This window comes from Rhinopithecus bieti, unplaced genomic scaffold, assembly GCF_001698545.2.
Source record: "Rhinopithecus bieti isolate Rb0 unplaced genomic scaffold, ASM169854v2 scaffold_32083, whole genome shotgun sequence".
Lineage (NCBI taxonomy): Eukaryota > Metazoa > Chordata > Mammalia > Primates > Cercopithecidae > Rhinopithecus > Rhinopithecus bieti.
In genome coordinates, this window is record NW_016814096.1 from 770384 (window position 1) to 789385 (window position 19002).

The 19002-nt window shown below is 39.1% G+C and overlaps 1 protein-coding gene across 1 annotated transcript in view; it reads left to right on the top strand.

Annotated features, from left to right (window-relative positions):
• DEPDC7 (DEP domain containing 7) overlaps nucleotides 1–15364 on the top strand; it is an 18752-nt gene extending 3388 nt beyond the window's left edge. Inside the window, 9 exon segments of the mRNA XM_017849728.1 lie at nucleotides 7204–7594; nucleotides 9181–9308; nucleotides 10096–10288; nucleotides 13167–13378; nucleotides 14124–14266; nucleotides 14456–14549; nucleotides 14552–14575; nucleotides 14670–14753; nucleotides 15047–15364. Of these exon segments, the coding sequence (XP_017705217.1) occupies nucleotides 7204–7594; nucleotides 9181–9308; nucleotides 10096–10288; nucleotides 13167–13378; nucleotides 14124–14266; nucleotides 14456–14549; nucleotides 14552–14575; nucleotides 14670–14753; nucleotides 15047–15240 (1463 nt within the window). The 3' untranslated portion in view covers nucleotides 15241–15364.
• The last annotated feature ends 3638 nt before the right edge of the window (nucleotides 15365–19002 follow it).

Genomic DNA, 19002 nt, shown 5'->3' on the forward strand with positions numbered 1-19002 from the left:
AAAAAAAAAAAAAAAAAAAAAAAAAAAAAAAATTTTAGAATAGATTCACTAAATAGTATAGTCCATTTGTCATAATTAATGTCATAATTAATGAACCAATATTGATACATATAATTATTAACTGAAGGTTCCACACTTAGATTCCCTTGGTGTTTGCCTAATGTTCTCTTCTAGGATCCCATCCAAGATACTGTATTACATTGAGTTGTCATGCAATGAGTCTTCTAGACTGTGACAGTTTCCTCCTTTTGTTTTTAGTGATATAATTTCTGGGCATTTTGTGAGACACATTAACATATTGTCTCATGATCCTCGCAATGAGTAGAGAAGTGGAGTTAGCTCTGTTTTGCAACAGAAAAGTTAGGCAGTTTGCTCAGGATTGTGTTATTAGTAAATGAGGGACCCAACAATGGAACTCAGGTCCCTGGGACTGCAGAGTCCATACTGGTCTAACTCTTTGTAGTCACAGCACCTAGCACTGTGTCTGCTGCGTTAGCACAAGTTTCCATGTCTGAACAGTATTCAGTCAACCCAAGGTTTCTTAACCTTGGCACTACTGATGTTTTCTTTGTTGTGGGGGCTGTCTGTGCATTGTAGGATGTTTAGTAGCATCCCTCTATCCACTAGATACCAGCAATACCCACACTCATTGTGATAATCAAAAATGTCTCCAGACATGTCCTGTGGGGGGTATAATCACCCACTGAGAACCACTGGGTTAACCTTTCTTTAAAAATTTTTTTTATGAATGGGGTGTAGTGGCTCACACCTGTAATGCTAGCACTTTGGGAGGTTGAGGCAGGTGGATCATTCGAGGCCAAGAGTTTGAGACCAGCCTGGCCAATGCGACGAAACCCTATTTCTGCTAAAAAAAAAAAAAAAATCCAAAAATTATCTGGGTGTAGTGGCGCACACCTGTAATCCCAGCTACTTGGGAGGTTGAGGCAGGAGAATCACTTGAACCCAGGAGGCAGAGGTTGTGGTGAGCCAAGATCACACCACTGCACTCCAGCCTGGATGACAAAGTAATCCTCTGTCTCAAAAAAAAAAAAAAAGGAAAAAAAATTAAGTTTTTTTAGTAGTTAGTAATAATTAGCAACTAACAAATATTGATAACCAATTGTATTATATTGAGGCAATCTGTAAGGCAATTAAATAATTAAAACCTCTGTAAACTGTTAGGAAATCTGAAAGAAATCGGGCACTAGCTCACCATCTCTTAAAAGTTTTATGGAGAAACATCAGCTGTCTGGATTCAGTTCCTTTTTTTTTTTTTTTTTTAAGTCCAGTCTAAAGACCAAGAATGAAAACAAAATTGTTGTATGTTCATTAAGAGGTAGTGTGTTTTAGTAATTCTGTGTGTATGTTTACCTTACACTGAGATCCAATTTTATAATGTGTATATTGATCTACTTCTAAAGACTTAATATAATCTTACTATTAGAAGTGATTATACAATTGTTTTCCCTTTAAATAGGTTTTCACAGTAGGCTGGGGTTGTTGACAAGGTGGATTATGGTTGATGCTGATTATCCCTAATTTTGGGTAAATGTAATTTCTTGACATTTTAGGGAATTATTGTAACTTGATTATTTAGTGTGAATTCTTAGAAGCGAGGATGATTATTACTGAAGTTTTACTGTTGGTAAATTTTTTTATGGTAGAGTTCAAATACATGTGAAGGGCAGCTTTTGAAAAATAGTTATTGTTTTCAAGCAAATAAGGATGAGTCTGCTTGAAAAATGAAGGTTAACTGGCCTAGGTTTATATAGTGCTTAAGACTATGTGTTGTAGGCTAGATAATTAAATTATTTCTGAACCTCATTAGGCAACCTTCCAAAAGGGTTTGTATCTGGTGCGGTCACATTTGTCCGAATGCTTCCTTTCTTGCCTATAGATCTGCCATATTTGGTGTTCAGTGTCCTTATCTAAATGGAGGAGATATAGTTTCAGTCTTTACATTCCTATAATCAGTTTATTTAAAGACAGGATCTCACTTTGTCACCCAGGCTGGAGTACAATGGTGCAATCATAGTCCATTGTAATCTTGAACTCCTGGCCTCAAGCAATCTTCCCGCGGTGGCCTTCCAAAGTCCTGGGATCAGAGGCATGAACCACTGTGCCTGGCCTGGCAGCTTAGACCTGAAACTAACCTAAAATACTGTGTTCAACTATTTTATCCATAGATGAAGAAACCTACTTACAGAGATTGTCTCTTATCCAGAGTTTTTACAGCTGATCTCTAAACTCTTTGATTCCATTTGTCCCATGATGCTTTTAGAAAATGTTTGACCAGGCTGGGCATGGTGGCTCACACCTGTAATCCCAGCACTTTGGGAGGCTGAGGTGGGTCGATCACGAGGTCAGGAGTTCGAGACCATCCTAGCCAACATGGTGAAACCCTGTCGCTACTAAAAATACAAAAAAAAATTAGCTGGACGTGGTGGTAGGTGCCTGTAATCCTAGCTACTCAGGAGGCTGAGGCAGGAAAATCACTTGAACCAGGGAGTTGAAGGTTGCAGTGAGCCGAGATCTTGCCACTGCACTCCAGTCTGGTGACAGAGTGAGACACCATCTCAAAAGAAAAAGAAAAAAAAGAAAATGCTTGACAAAATGTAAGGAAGCATCAAGATGTAGATAGTGGTGGATTTCAAAAGGTTGTTTAGCTCATATGAAAGTGAGGTTTGAGGACAAACTGAACCCTTACTTCTGATTGCAAGACTTAAAAAACTTTCATTGTCTATTTCTGGTCTCTTAAATCCTGTTTAGAAATCACAGTAAGTCATCTTACTGGGCCATGATCTGCTATACCAATATTCATTTCAGCTTTTAGATGATGATAAATAAGTTTCAAACCAGTATGTGGGGGATATGTGTTCAACTGGTGAAGTAAGCATTTAAAAAAGCCGGTTATCCTGGTATGAGTTTTGGCACATTTACTTGTCAAGTCCAGGGTACGTTGTGTATGAAAGCATCTGTATGAACATGAGCTAGTCTGGGTCTGTAGGTGGTGGTGCTTGAAGGGAAATTCCCCAGGATGCAATGGTTGGGAATTGATGGTCAGTGAGAACAGAGGGGACCTGTGAGGGCTGTATTGTATCATGCCTGGAGCACTCTGGAAGCCTCTGTGGTTCACAGGTGCCTACTATCCTGCTCTAACCCGTTCTTTAATCTTTTATACAGTGTTATTTAACCTGCAAAACCTCCTGATTTCCCACAAGTTAATATGGAGAAATTTATTCTTTACCTCTTAATTCTTCTGTGAAGATTAGCCATTTCTACTCATTGAGGCCAACTACATTGCCCTCTTCAGCTGTCTTATTGATCTGTAATTAATAAGTGACTCAGCCTTATCATTTAGGATTTGTATACTAACCTACTTGTAGCTCAAGTGTTATGACTTATGTGTTTCATCTTTTTATTATAACTAGTCCAAAAGTCTGTCTCATTGGTTCTTAAAAGGCAGTCTGATCGAAGAATGAATCTTGCATGTCTTCCTTTTCCTGTCTTACCCTGTGTACTATGGTAGTATTTATTACAGAATTTATGATATCCTGCCTTATTTTAAGAGTAGTGACTACTGTTTTTAAATAGCTTGATTAAGGGTTCTTAGAGTTTGTTTTATCTCTTGGCTCTCTTAAAGCTGTTTCACTTAATCCAAGTTTCCAGCGAAAGGTCAATGCTTAAACGACTTATCTGGTGGCTGACTTTTCATATATTTATATTTAAGTACTAGGAAAAACTAGTATGTATTTATTAGCTGTGTAACTGAGGGCAGGTTTAACTCATGGAGCCTCAATTTCCTCAAAATAGGATTATTTATAATCATTTCGCAGAGAAGCTTATCAGAATTAAATGCGAGAAGACAGAGCCTGTCATAGTGTAAATACTCAAATGTTAGCTATTAATAATAAAGATTTGAAAAGTTAAGCAGAGATTGCTTATTTAAATCTTACTTATAATCTCTGGTATTTTAGGAAGTTAAGAATATTAGTCGCTCACAATGTTTAGGCATTGTGGCTGGAAACAGTACAACTACTCCTGAGTTCTGGATACCAGGAATGACCTGGACTTACTTTGAGATTCCATCAGATGCCTCATTCTTGTTCTGTTCAACAGACTAAATACTGTACTAAGAGTAAGTCTGATTACAGCTTGGTTTATTTAGTCAGTTCTCGATAATTCAGTTCCTGAAACAGCTCACATTATATTTGGAAGACTGGCAACAATTACTTCCATCTTTGTTTAGTACTGGCTTGTGAAATATCTTCAAATTTAAAATACAATTTTGACAATTAAAAACAATCTTGCTCACTTTGTGAGGCCGAGGCGGGAGGTTCACGAGGTCAGGAGATTGAGACTATCCTGGCTAATATGGTGAAACCCCGTCTCTACTGAAAAAAATACAAAAAATTAGCCGGGCATGGTGGTGGGCACCTGTAGTCCCAGCTACTCGGGAGGCTGAGGCAGGAGAATGGCGTGAGCCCAGGAGGCGGAGCTTGCAGTGAGCCAAGATCACGCCACTGCACTCCAGCCTGGGCGACGAGCAAGTAGGTGGTAAATTACCCATCTACTTTTGGTATTAGAAATATACAAATAAACAATAAAGGGCTGTGTGTTTGTGTATATGCTATTAATTTTCACTATAAAGATGTTTAGGCCGGGCGCGGTGGCTCAAGCCTGTAATCCCAGCACTTTGGGAGGCTGAGACGGGCGGATCACGAGGTCAGGAGATCGAGACCATCCTGGCTAACACGGTGAAACCCCGTCTCTACTAAAAAATACAAAAAACTAGCCGGGCGAGGTGGCGGGCGCCTGTAGTCCCAGCTACTCAGGAGGCTGAGGCAGGAGAATGGCGTGAACCCGGGAGGCGGAGGTTGCAGTGAGCTGAGATCGCGCCACTGCACTCCAGCCTGGGCGACAGAGCAAGACTCCGTCTCAAAAAAAAAAAAAAAAAAGATGTTTAAATCGCTAGTAGCTACAGAATTATGCTACGAGTGAAATCAGTGTAGTGGTTCAGTGTACTCCTTGTATTTATTGCAACATAAGGGATGAATTTCAAATGACCCACTTATAATTTATGGCTCTAGTGCACTAAGAGGAGTTGTTTGTTTGTTTGTTTATTAGAGGGAGTCTTCCTTTGTTGTCCAGGCTGAAGTGCAGTGGCACTGTCTCAGCTCACTGCAACCTCTGTCTCCCAGCTTCAAGCAATTCTCTGTCTCAGCCTCCTGAGTAGCTGGAATTACAGGTGCCTGACACCATGCCTGGCCAATTTTTGTATTTTTAGTAGAGAGGACGTTTCACTATCTTCGGCAGGCTGTAAAGGAGTTTTAATAATGTCCTTCAGGAGCTTATCTTATGCTTTCATCATCTTACACATTCTATTTTGCCTAAAAAAGTAGGAAGATAATTTCAAGTAGCAATTTCTTTAATTATAATTTCCTTTTTTCCTTACCATTGTACTCATGCATATGCTTTTCCTTTTTAGAGTATCTTAAAGGAAGTAATAACTTCAACCTCTCCGCCAAAATATCGTAAAAATAAAGGAAGTAACATACTTAACATAAATGGGGCTTAAATTAGGACTGCTGAGTTTTCAGAGAATCACTAAAAAGTGTAACATGTTAAAGGGGAGGGAGAGAAGAACTCTTATGAAAGGAAAAAAGGGAGAGAGCCAGCCAGCCACCAAGTGGGTGATTCGCTACAATCCATTCCATCAGTTTTCAAAAGCCCAAGACCTGATTTCTTTCCTATTGATTTCCAAATATCTGCTAATTACAATGAGGAAAATATAGGATATTTTGAAAGTTTGTTTTCTCCTTTTGTGTTTGGCAAAAATCTTGCTTTACTTCTGTGCATACTGTCTTTGCAATAGGTCATAAGCTCCTATAGGGTAGGAACCAAATTGTTATTTTACCCTGCATACAAAGTGTTTAACTCATAAGCCTGCATCATAGGAGGCTTTAAAAATATTAGTTTATTCCTGCAATGATTGTGTGTGTGTGTGTGTGTGTGTGTACACAGTCATGCATAGTGTAATGACGGGGATATGTACTGAGAAATGTATTGTCAGGTGATTTCATTGTTGTGCAAACATCATAGAGTGTAGTTCCACAAACCTTGATGGTATAGCCTGCTACACACCTAGGCTATGTGGGATAGCCTGTTGCTCCTAGGCCACAAACATGCAGAGCTGTACTGAATGCTGTAAGCAATTGTAACACAATGATAAGTACTTGTGTATCTAAACATAGAAAAGGTACAGCAAGAGCTAGGAATAGGGATTTTTAAGTTCCATTGTAATTGTATAGGACTACTGTTATATGTGGTCCATTGTTGACAGAAATGTTGTTTTGTGGTGCATGACTGTGTGTGTGTGTGTGTGTGTGTGTGTGTGTATGACTCATAAGTACTTCAAAGTCATATAAAACATGAGCCAAGTCCCAGTACTACCTCTTTCAATATAATATCTGGAAGTGCTACGTAACCTCTGTGACTCTGTTTTCCATCTCTCAAATGGAAACGATACCTACCTCATAGGTTGCTATTGAAGATTAGATAATTTACATAAGGCATGTAATAGAATTCTTGTACATAACTGGTAACTGCCACAAGGTCCTACTTGATGTGTCCTCCTAACTCCCAGTCTCAAACGCCAGCCCCTCTCCCTTCTTGATCTAACTTCCTGTTCTTCTCTCCCTCCCCACACCACTCTGGCTGTACTGACCTCCCTCCTATCCTCCCAGAGCACACTCCCACCTCAGGTATGTGCTCTTTCCCCAGATGTCTGCACAGCTTGCTTCTTGGTTTTACTTGAGTTTCTGCTCAGGTATAACCTTATCACACAGGTCTTTCCTGACATCCCATTTAAAGTAGCATTCCTTATCTTATCCAGCTTTATTTTTCTTCTCAGCACTGATCTAACACGTATGGATTGTCTTCCTACAAAGTCTTAAGTTCCTGGGAACAGGGATCTTATTTTGCTTACTGTTGTATCTTAGCATATAGAACAGTATTTGGCATATAATAAGTACCATATTTTTTAATGAATTGCTATTAAAGCAGTATTTCAATAAGCTACCCTCATAGTTGCTCCTTATCAATAACTTTGGAAATTACCACATTTTTGCCTAAGGATTGCTTAGACCTTATTACAAATGAACAAGGTACCAAATCCCAGTTTCTCTATGATTTTTCTCCTAGGTTTCAGTGTAGCTCAGCAGCCATTTGGAGCCACGTATGTATGGAGCAGCATCATAAACACTCTTCAAACACAAGTGGAAGTGAAAAAACGAAGGCACCGTTTAAAACGGCACAATGACTGCTTTGTTGGTTCAGAAGCTGTGGATGTCATTTTTTCTCACCTAATTCAGAATAAGTATTTTGGTGATGTAGATATTCCTCGGGCCAAAGTGGTGAGAGTGTGTCAAGCACTTATGGACTACAAAGTATTTGAAGCAATTCCAACCAAAGTCTTTGGAAAAGACAAAAAACCTACATTTGAAGATAGTAGTTGCAGCCTTTATAGATTCACCACAATACCTAACCAAGACAGTCAGTTAGGCAAAGAGAACAAACTATGTTCACCTTCCAGGTTGGTATACAATATTAGATTATCACGGGGATATTCACAGGATTTTGTCTACCTTTTTATGAGATGCCAACTGGCTTTATGTTACCTTTTTGGCAGTAAATGTGGCTAAAATATGGGTCTGTGGGTAAATTTGATAAAGTGCGATGAAATTTTGTTAACTTTATTGGGTATCTCCTAGTCATATTTTATATTTAGCAGAAGCAGTCAACAACACTTTGATTTTCCTGCTTCAGGTTATAGTTACAGTGTAAAAAATGTTTTCATACCACTTGGTATGAGAACATAGCGAAGGCAGGCAGAGAAACCCAGATTGAGGTGGGAGAGAAGAAGGAATCATTTAAAGGGAAACTGGGGAGACAGAATTGTGGAATCCAGTGATTGAAATGGATGTGGGTGATAATGCATAATAAACTTATAGCTATTTGTCATGAAGTAAGCCAACTTTACCTTTTCCACTTTGTTACCCTCAGCTAAACTGTGCAGTGGTGACACAGAGGTATAATTGAAGCTCTTATAATTCAGATCTGACGAGGCAGGGTCTTACTCTCTCACCTAGACTGGAGTGCAGTGGTGTGATCTCAGCTCACTGCATCGTCTGCCTCTTGGGCTCAAGCAACCCTCCCACCCTGGCCTCCCAGTAGCTGGGACTACAGGCATACACCACCATGCCCAGCTAATTCTTTTTCTTTTCTTTTTCTGTGGAGACAGAATCCCATTATGGTTCGAGACCAGGCTAGTCTGAAACTCCTGGGCTCAAGTGATCCTCCCATCTTGGCCTCCTAAAATGTTGGAATAATTAGAAGCATAAGCCACTGCGCCTGGCCCATTTTTACATGTTTTAACCCAATCTAAAACATGATAAAATGTACCTCTTTGTGTAGAAAGGAAACATGAGGATAAAGTAAGGCACAGTCAACACTTTCAGATGCAGGTCCACACACTTTATGTGAAATCTTTGGGACTGGATGCATTTAGGAATTTGGAACTTTGGAGCATTCAGAAAAGTTATGTTGTACATATATATGGTTCAACATCCCTAGAGGCATCTGGAACAGCATCTGGTAATCAAGCATTATGATATTTCTGTGGTAAACAAAAGAATATACTACCGGGATAAATTAAAGCTATTATAGTCTCGGGACAGGTTTTGTCACTATATGAGCTCTAAATAAACCTTTGATTTTCAAAGCTTTTTGGGTTTTAGAATTGCAGGTAAAGGGCTGTGGATCTGTATTTAGAAATTCTTTGCTGGAGAGTGTAAGCACTCTCCACCAAAGAATGCCCCACAAAGAGATAACTGATAAAACCAGTACGCATAATGAAGTTCAGTTATGTTTGATTGCATTATTAAACTGGCGACTAAGATTTTATTCATTGAATCACTTAAATCTAAGAAAATGTTCAAAGGAGAACAGAATATGCTTGAGAAAGAAGGTGGGTGTTTTTATAATTTATTCTACTCTTAGAATTTGGAGTTGTGTTTTTGCTCTGAAATGCATAACTCTGTAGAAAACTCTTAGCTCTCAAATACTAAAATATTTCTGTGGGCTTAGTAAATGTTCATTTCTGAAATAAATTCATTTTAGGTATGCAGATGCATTATTTAAGTCATCCGATATCAAATCAGCCAGTTTAGAGGACCTGTGGGAAAATCTGAGTTTAAAGCCTGCCAACTCCCCTCATGTAAATATCTCTGCAACCTTGTCTCCACAAGGTAAGCTAAAGATGAAGCAAAGTAAGAAGTAGAAGACTAACTTCAAAGTTATTTAAAATTTTTAGATCTTAACCTTTATTAGATTTTACATATTCAAAGTACAGAGAAAGAGTGCACTATGTATTAAAGCTGTTTATGTTAAATTTTAACAGAAGTCTATTATCTTTAACAAATAGATCAGTGTTAGAACTCTTGAACACTGACTTTTGTCCGATCAGCTGGCAAAGGTTCAGTTCTGAGATGTTTTGCATGCAGATTTGTATTGAAAATATGCTCTCAGATATTTCTTTTCCTAAGATTTTATTAGGCCAAATAAAATTTGAAAATTACATTAAAACGTTAACAGAATTCTTCGGTTCTTCTGTGTCTGTGGCAATGGAATATAGTTTAATGACTTTAATTTCCACCTTTCCCCCATTCCAGTCGTGGAAACCCTGAGTGGAATAATCTGCAGCCAATAGTTTCAAACAAGTTTTTAGCTTGAATGAATCATTCTTTCTTCCAAAGTCCTTATTAACATGTTACATGACTTGATCTCTTATCTCTGACAGATTGGTTTTTACAGTACAAAGAATGAAAAGAATTCCTGTTGTCCAAAGCCTATTCTCCTACACTCTAAACAAATCTTGGATTGTTTTACTTTGTTATAAGAAAGCACTTCGTAAGGTTGACTTTTTCTTTCTTTTGGCCACAAATTTACTAGCTTAGACCTGCTTAGAAAAATATTATCGTGAGCATATAGAAACTGTTAATTGTTACTTTTCACCTTGTCGTTTTTCCTGTGTAGTTATTAATGAAGTGTGGCAAGAAGAAACAATTGGGCGTCTACTACAACTTGTAGATCTTCCACTTCTTGACTCCTTATTGAAACAGCAAGAGGCTACTGTACCTAAAGTTCCTCAATCTAAGAGGCAGTCAGACATGATCAACAGCAGTAACTATCTGGATCGAGGGATTCTCAAGGCTTATAGTGACTCTCAGTATGTGGAAATACATATAATAATTTGAGTGTGTTTGTAGGTAGATTGAGATAATGGTTTTAAGATAATCTGTTCTATTCTTTTTTCTGTAGGATTAGATATGCATTGTTAGTTAATATTATCAGTATTTGAGAATGTGAAGAACAAAATGACATTAGTCAAAATTAGAAAAGATTTGTTTTATTTTCATATTCATTTTGTTTCACATGTAACTTGTACATTAAGTGAAAAAAATGATTATGCTTTAGCTTCTTATCTTTGTTAAAATGTAGAGCTGTCTGAACTCTTAAGATTCCTCAAAGGGACCTGGTAAAAACAGATTTGACAGATTCTTGAGATCCTTTGATCACGTATCTAGAATGTCTGTTACATATGTATTTAGTTAACTAGTTGTATTAAAGAAATACAATAAGGTGGGGTGTGGTGGCCCACGCCTGTAATCCCAGCACTTTGGGAGGCCGAGGTGGTTGGATCACTTGAGGTCAAGAGTTCGAGACCAGCCTGGCCAACATGGTAAAACCCTGACTCTACTAAAAATACAAAAATTAGCCAGGCATGGTGGCACATAATCCCAGCTACTTGGGAGGCTGAGGCAGGAAAATAACTTGAACTTGGGAGGCGGAGGTTGCAGTGAGCCGAGATCATGCTGCTGCATTCCAGCCTGGGTGACAGATTGAGACTCTGTCTCAGAAAAAACAAAACAATGAAAGTAACTCTCTCATTCCAGTTACTACTCTCTTGAATGTAAATCCTAAGGTTTGAAGGCTTAACTTTAGATGCTGAGGGAATTAAGACTTTTTTTCCTTAAGGAAGAGTTCTGCATTACTCATAACTTTGAGGCTCTTCTATAAAAATTATTGAAGGTTAAAATAAGTTACTGGATTTTCTAGCTTAATTTTTTATTATTTTGCCTTAGCAGATAGTGTTCCAGTCTAGTTAAGGGGATGAAAATGTTTGAAAGGAATACAATTACATTTTCAGTACTTCACTAATTCTACCTTCCAAAGAACTATTAATACTATAAACAGTTGAATGCCAAAAGGCAGCTTAAAGCCTTATATGAAAAAGTTAATCCCAACATATGTGTTACTGAATTCTGCAGATAGAACACATTTCTATAACCTAAAGGAACATGTGAAACTTTTTTTTTTTTTTTTTTGAGACTGAGTCTCGCTCTGTCGCTCGGGTGGGAGTGCAGTGGCCGGATCTCAGCTCACTGCAAGCTCCGCCTCCCGGGTTTACGCCATTCTCCTGCCTCAGCCTCCCCAGTAGCTGGGACTACAGGCGCCTGCCACCTCGCCCGGCTAGATTTTTGTATTTTTTTAGTAGAGACGGGGTTTCACCGTGTTAGCCAGGATGGTCTCGATCTCCTGACCTCGTGATCTGCCCATCTCGGCCTCCCAAAGTGCTGGGATTACAGGCTTGAGCCACCGCGCCCGGCCGAAACATTTTGTAATTACTAAATTCTTTTTTTTTTTTTGAGATAGAGTCTCTCTCTGTCACCCAGGCTGGAGTGCAGTGGCATGATCTCAGCTCACTGCAACCTCCGCCTCCCGGGTTCAAGCAATTCTTCTGCCTCAGCCTCCCAAATAGCTGGAACTACAGGTGTGCACCACCACGCCTGGCTGATTTTTGTATTTTTAGTAGAGATGGGGGTTTTACCATATTGGCCAGGCTGGTCTTGAACTCCCGACCTTGTGATCTGCCCACGTTGGCCTCCCAAAGTGCTGGGATTATAGGCATGAGCCACTGCATCCGGCCTTGTAATTACTAATTTTTATATGCAAAATCAGAATTTGTGCTAGAAGTGACCTTAAAGATCATCTTATATAAAGTTGAAGCTGATGTCAAGAGAGGTGAAATGACCTGCCTGAGATACCTCACCTGGCTGAATTAGTTGTCCTGAGTCCATGGCAGTATGGCAGTAGAGGACATGATTGATTGCTTTTTAACAATAGATAGATAGATAGATAGATAGATAGATAGATAGATAGATAGATATAAAAAATGGAATATTAAAAGTTTGCTACTTTATTTCTTCAAATTAACATTTTTCTGAAGTTACCCAGCAGGATTTTACTGTAGATGATAATTGATATTTAATTATTTGTTGGTTTGTTTTTTGAGATGAGGTCTCGCTCTGTTGCCCAGGCTGGAGTGCAGTGGCACAATCTTGGCTCACTGCAGCCTCTGCCTTCTGGGTTCAAACAATTCTCCCACCTCAGCCTCCCGAGTGTCTTGGATGACAGGGGCACACCACCACGCCCAGCTAATTTTTGCATTTTTAGTAGAGACAGGATTTCATCATGTTGGCCTGGCTCGTCTCGAACTCCTGACCTCATGTGATCCACCTGGCTCAGCCTCCCAAAGTGCTGGGATTACAGGCGTGAGCCACCGCGCCAGGCCTGATGTGTAATCATTTTGAAACGTTTCTTCCTCTTTTCTGTCCTAGCTAAAGGGAGAGCTAATAGATCATAGACAGAGCTCTGAAGTAAACAACACTGTGTTGGAGAAATACTGGCCCAGAACTCAGATCTGGGATCTAGTCCTGCCTGAGGCCTGAGCAAGTAACTTGGAGTTTCTGGGTCTCCATTGTAAATGTGAAGAGCAAGAGCAGAGTTTGAATTTGTATGCTCTTTTCACCTCTGTATTGTGGTGGAGAGTTTGTTTTCGTGAAAAAGGAAAAAATAAAGGGAAAACATTAAACTGAACTTGTAAATGTGATACATGATCTAGCTATATATTAAAAAGAGCTATACATATCTTTTAAGCTCATGTAGAAATTTATCCTGATGGCATGAAATAGCTAGTGAATCAGGTACCATGTGTATATTTGTTATTCTTTGCCTTTTAAATAATCTTCCCCTCTCCCGTATAGGGAAGATGAGTGGCTCTCTGCAGCAATTGACTGTTTGGAATACCTTCCAGACCAGATGGTGGTGGAAATAAGCAGAAGCTTTCCTGAGCAACCAGACCGAACAGACTTAGTGAAAGAACTTCTGTTTGATGCCATTGGCAGATATTACAGTAGTAGGGAACCTCTGTTAAATCACTTATCTGATGTTCATAATGGAATTGCAGAACTCTTAGGTAAGTAAGATCTAATTGGATACTAGCATTTATCTTTTGGAGGAAACAAGAAAAAGTTAGTTCTCAAACTGAACCAAAATAGTACTACTACAAGCTGGGAGTGGATCTGGATTAATTCATGGAAAGTATGTTTGTTCAAAAACTTCTAGGGGTCATTTGGAAAGAGGCTTTAACAAGCTCTAAAGTTATGCAGAAACTTCTGGCTACCCAGGAGCATAATGCTGCTCTCATTCACCGGAAGCTTAAGCATAAAGCAGCAATTCTCTTCTTTTAGAAGAGTTACCAGCACCACCATTACTCCCCGTTCAGTCTCTTCAAAATGGCAGACTCTCTGCTTTGTCTCTCTACCAATGAGCCGCATAATTTGTTGGAAACAAATTGGAGGTTTCAGAAAATTCCCCCTATTTTTCTCAAGTAAAGTTGGATACATGAGTTTTGTACACATGGTATACTCCCAAATGTACTGAATTAATGAAAATCAGAATGGGATTTTATCCACAAAGCTAAGAGTTAGATTTAATGCCCGAAGATATTATATGACAGGGACTTAGGGTGTGTGTTGCCAATTTGAGAACAAGCTGCCTTTATGGTATCCACCATTCATTGTTAATTCCTACTCTTGCTTTTGCTTTTGGAAATAATTTTGAATAAGTGCACTTTTTAACTCAAACTATAACTTGAGTTTTGTTCCCTTTAATATACTCATATTTGGTCAATTAAAAGCAGTTTTTTCTTTTGGCTAAAGTGAATGGGAAGACGGAAATAGCTTTAGAAGCTACCCAGCTCCTTCTAAAGCTTTTAGATTTCCAAAATAGAGAAGAATTTAGAAGACTGCTGTATTTCATGGCTGTTGCAGCAAATCCTTCTGAGTTTAAATTACAGAAAGAAGTAAGTCTTTCGTTTAACTGTTAGTTGTATTTAATATCCTTAATACTTATAGATTAAGTATTAGATTATTCCATCTTCAGCATCAAGTATGCTGAAATGGATAATAGCTATTAATATTTGATATTCCCTTTTATATTAAACTTGTCTCTTAAATATATACAATTGGATATATTTGTTTTATTTTTATAGAGTGACAACCGAATGGTTGTGAAAAGGATATTCTCGAAAGCTATTGTTGACAATAAAAATTTATCCAAAGGCAAAACAGATCTTCTGGTACTCTTTTAATGGATCATCAGAAAGATGTTTTAAGGTAAAATTGTGAAAGTAGTTAAATTGAGCTTATGTAATAGATTACTAGATTAAAATGCATTTGGATAATGTCCCATGTCCCTTCTTTTTCTTAAGATTCCTGGAACTCTACATAAAATTGTAAGTGTTAAGCTTATGGCCATACAGAACGGAAGAGATCCAAATAGAGATGCAGGTAATCTGAGAAATATTGTTTTCATGATCTTCCAAAGACAAATTTCAGGTGTTTTTTGAAAATGTTTTGCTATAAATAGTTGGACTTTAATTTCAACCAAATTTAAAACATTCTCCTCAGAGTAATTCAGACTAAGCAACTTGACAAGGGTTAGAAAGTCAGCAGTGCTTACCATCTTCAGTGCATATTACAAAATGGGGAAGAAAAACATAAAGACAAGAATATCTTGATTTTTTTTGGTTAAATATGAGGAATTGAGTCATTAACTGAACTTTTTACTTTTAAACTTTAAGGATATATTTACTGCCAGAGAATTGATCAACGTGACTATTCCAACAATACGCAGAAGACAACCAGAGATGAGCTGTTGAATTTACTAAAAACTATTGATGAGGATTCAAAACTTTCTGCCAAAGAGAAGAAAAAATTGCTAGGTCAATTCTATAAGTGTCACCCAGACATCTTTATTGAGCATTTTGGAGACTGAGTTTTTAATGTCTGTATATAAGTTGTGTATTTTAAGAATAAATTATGTATCCTAAATATCCAATCACATTTGTAATCTTGGAAGCTCTAAATATGAAACTGTACTTAATAAAAATTTTTTTGTATAACTTTGTGTGTCAGAAGCTGAGTATTAATCATATGGTGTATCGCTGTTAAGTACTTAAGTGAGTTGATTTATAATTACTGTGCTCAGTGCTTTATAGAACATAATATTTAGATGTTATGACATTGCAGTGTTTGTATAAGAAAGCATTAAACAGTAAAGAAAACGATAATTACATGTTAATAGGAATGGGGTTTGTGTTTTGAAAGGTACTCCCTAAAGATGCAAGATAGAAACTTAGGCTATGATAAAAAGAATTTGCTAATTACCTTAAGTTGTAGACAAATCAGAAATCAGACTATCCTAATGCTTCAAAAACAAAATTTTTAAAGCTTATTGTGGAAAATTTCAAACATATAAAAGTGGAGAAAATAAGAGTAATGAACTCTTGCTTGTACCCATTAACTAATAGTGACAACTGTCAACTCATGGACAGTCTTGTTTAATCTATACCCTGACTCATTCCTCACTCACCCCAGCAAATTTCAGATATCATATTTCAGCTATAAAATGTTAGTGTGTATGACAAAAAGGACATTAAAAAAACAACCATGATACCATTGTCATTCACATAAACCTACAACTCCTTAATATCAGGTTTGCAGTTAGTGTTGAAATCTTATGATGATCTCAAATGATTTTGACAGTTTATTCAAATGGAGATTCAAATGTCCATAAATTGCACCGGGTTGATGTGTTTAAGTTTCTCTTCAAAAATCTGTAAGTTCTGGGCCGGGCACAGTGGCTTAAGCCTGTAATCCCAGCACGTTGGGAGTCCGAGGCAGGCGAGTCACGAGGTCAGGAGATCGAGACCATCCTGGCTAACATGGTGAAACCCCATCTCTACTAAAAAAAAAAAATACAAAAAATTAGCCAAGCATGGTGGCGGGCGCCTGTAGTCCCAGCTACCTGGAAGCCTGAGACAGGAGAGTGGCGTGAACCCGGGAGGCAGAGCTTGTAGTGAGCCGAGATCATGCCACTGCACTCCAGCCTGGGCGATAGAGCGAGACTCTGTTTCAAAAAACAAACAATCTGTAAATTCTGTAATCCCAGCACTTTGGGAGGCTGAGTCGGGTGGATCTGGATCACGAGGGTCAGGAGATCGAGACCCATCCTGGCTAACATGGTGAACCCCGTCTTTTACTAAAAAAAAAAAAAATACAAAAAAAAAATTAGCTGGGGGCGGGCGCGGTGGCCTCAAGCCTGTATCCGCACTTTGGGAGGCCGAGACGGGCCGAATCACGAGGTCCCATGAGTTCGAGACATCCTGGCTAACACGGTGAAACCAAACCCGTCTCTATTTAAAAAATAAACAAAAGCTAGCCGGGCGAGGTGGCTGGCGCCTGTAGTCCCAGCTACTCAGGGGAGGCTGAGGCAGGAGAATGGCGTAAACCCGGGAGGCGGAGCTTGCAGTGAGCTGAGACCGGACCACTGCACTCCAGGCCGGGCGACAGAGCGAGACTCCGTCTCAAAAAAAAAAAAAAAAAAAAAAAAAAAAATTAGCTGGGTATGGGTGGCAGGCACCTGAGTCCCCAGCTACTTGGGAGGCTGAGGCAGGAGAATGTTGTAAACCTGGGAAGTGGAGCTTGCAGTGAGCTGAGATGCAGCACTGCACTCCATCCTGGGTGATAGAGTCAGACTCCGTCTCAAAAAAAAAAAAAAAAAAAAAAACCTGTAAGTTCGGCCACTCACAGTGGCTCACGCCTGTAATCCTAGCACTTTGGGAGGCTGAGATGGATGGATCACGAGGTCAAGAGATGGAAACCATCCTCGCCAACATGGTGAAAGACCGTCTCTCCTAAAAATACAAAATTAGTTGGGTGTGGGGCACGCACCTGTAGTCCCAGCTACTCGGGAGGCTGAGGCAAGAGAATCCCTTGAACCCAGGAGACAGAGGTTGCAGGGAGCCGAGACTGCACCACTGCACTCCAGCCTGGTGACAGAGCAAGACTCTGTCTCAAAAAGTAAGTTCTCCTTTCTCCTTCCACCCTTCTCATCTCTTTGTCTTTTTGTCTGTCTGTGTGTCTGTCTCTGTTGTTAAATAAACTTGGTCAGTTGTTCTTGTGTTTTCCTCAGTCTGAATTTTTCTGATGACAAGTCTGGGCTGTCCTTTATCATGTTCCTTTGTATCCTATAGTTCTCGTAAATTGGGCATTAGAGCTAAAGTTTTTAATACCTTTTTAACCAAGTTAATGATTATGTGGCATGAGTGCACTGTGAAGATATGCAGGTGACCTTTCAACACTAGAAGTTTGACCTGTGCAGGTCCACTTATACTTGGAATTTTTTTTTTTTTTTTTTTTTTTTTTTTTTTTTTTTTTTTTTTTTTTTTTTTTTTTTTTTTTTTTTTTTTTTTTGAGGCGTAGTCTCTCTCTGTCGCCCAGGCTGGAGTGCAGTGGCGCAATCTCGGCTCACTGCAAGCTCTGCCTCCCGGGTTCACGCCATTCTCCTGCCTCAGCCTCCCGAGTAGCTGGGACTACAGGCGCCTGCCACCACGCCCGGCTACTTTTTTGTATTCTTAGTAGAGATGGGATTTCACCGTGTTAGCCAGGATGGTCTCGATCTCCTGACCTCGTGATCTGCCCGCTTCAGCCTCCCAAAGTGCTGGGATTACAAGCGTGAGCCACCGCGACCGGCCTAACTTGGATTTTTAAAAACAAAAGTTATACAAAGTGTGCCTGCCTCTCCTGCCTCCCCTTCCACCTCCTCCACCTCTGTGATCCCTCAGACAGCAAGACCAGCCTTCCTCCTCCTCTACCTATTCCATGCGAAGATGACAAGGATGAAGACCTTTAGGGTGATACACTTTCACTTTGAATAGTATATATTCTCTTCTTTGTGATTTTCTTACTAACATTTTCTTTTCTCTAGCTTACTTTATGGTAGGAATACAGTATTTAGAATGGACACGGTGGCTCATGACTGTAATCCCAGCACTTTGAGAAGCCGAGAGGATTGCTTGAGACCAGCCTGGGCAATGTAGAGAGAACCTGTCTCTTAACACCCCACCCAAAAAAAGAAATTAGCCAGGCATGGTAGCATGCACCTGTGGTACAGCTACTTGGGAGGTTGAGGTGGGAGGATCCATTTGAGTCCAGGAAGTTGAGACTGTATTGAACCATGATTACGCCATTGCACTTCAGCCTGGGTGAAAGAGCGAGACCCTGTCTCAAAAACCAGAAAACAAAAACAAAAAAACCACGCTATATAATGTAACATACAAAATGTATGTTAATTGACTGTTATTGGTAAGACTTTTGGCCAAGAGTAGGCTAATAAGTTTTAGGGGAGTCAAAACTTATACATAGAATTTTGATTGTGCAGGGGTATTGATGCCCATAACCCCCACATTGTTCAAGGGTCAACTGTATTTGATAAATAGACAAGTAATATACAGTTTGAAATTGTTCATCCTTACAATAATAAAACCAAAAGATTAAATACTGAATTTTGTCTATTTTAACTGACTTTTAATGAGAGGTGGGGAGAACTTAAATGATGCACCAATAGGTTAGCGTGTCAGTAATGGTTTTTCCCCCCCTTAGGTATAACTGATAGTGGCTAGTCGAAGTGGATAAAGGTTGAGGACTAACATCTATAAAGTACCTATGATACCAGTTCTTTTTTTTTTTTTTTTTT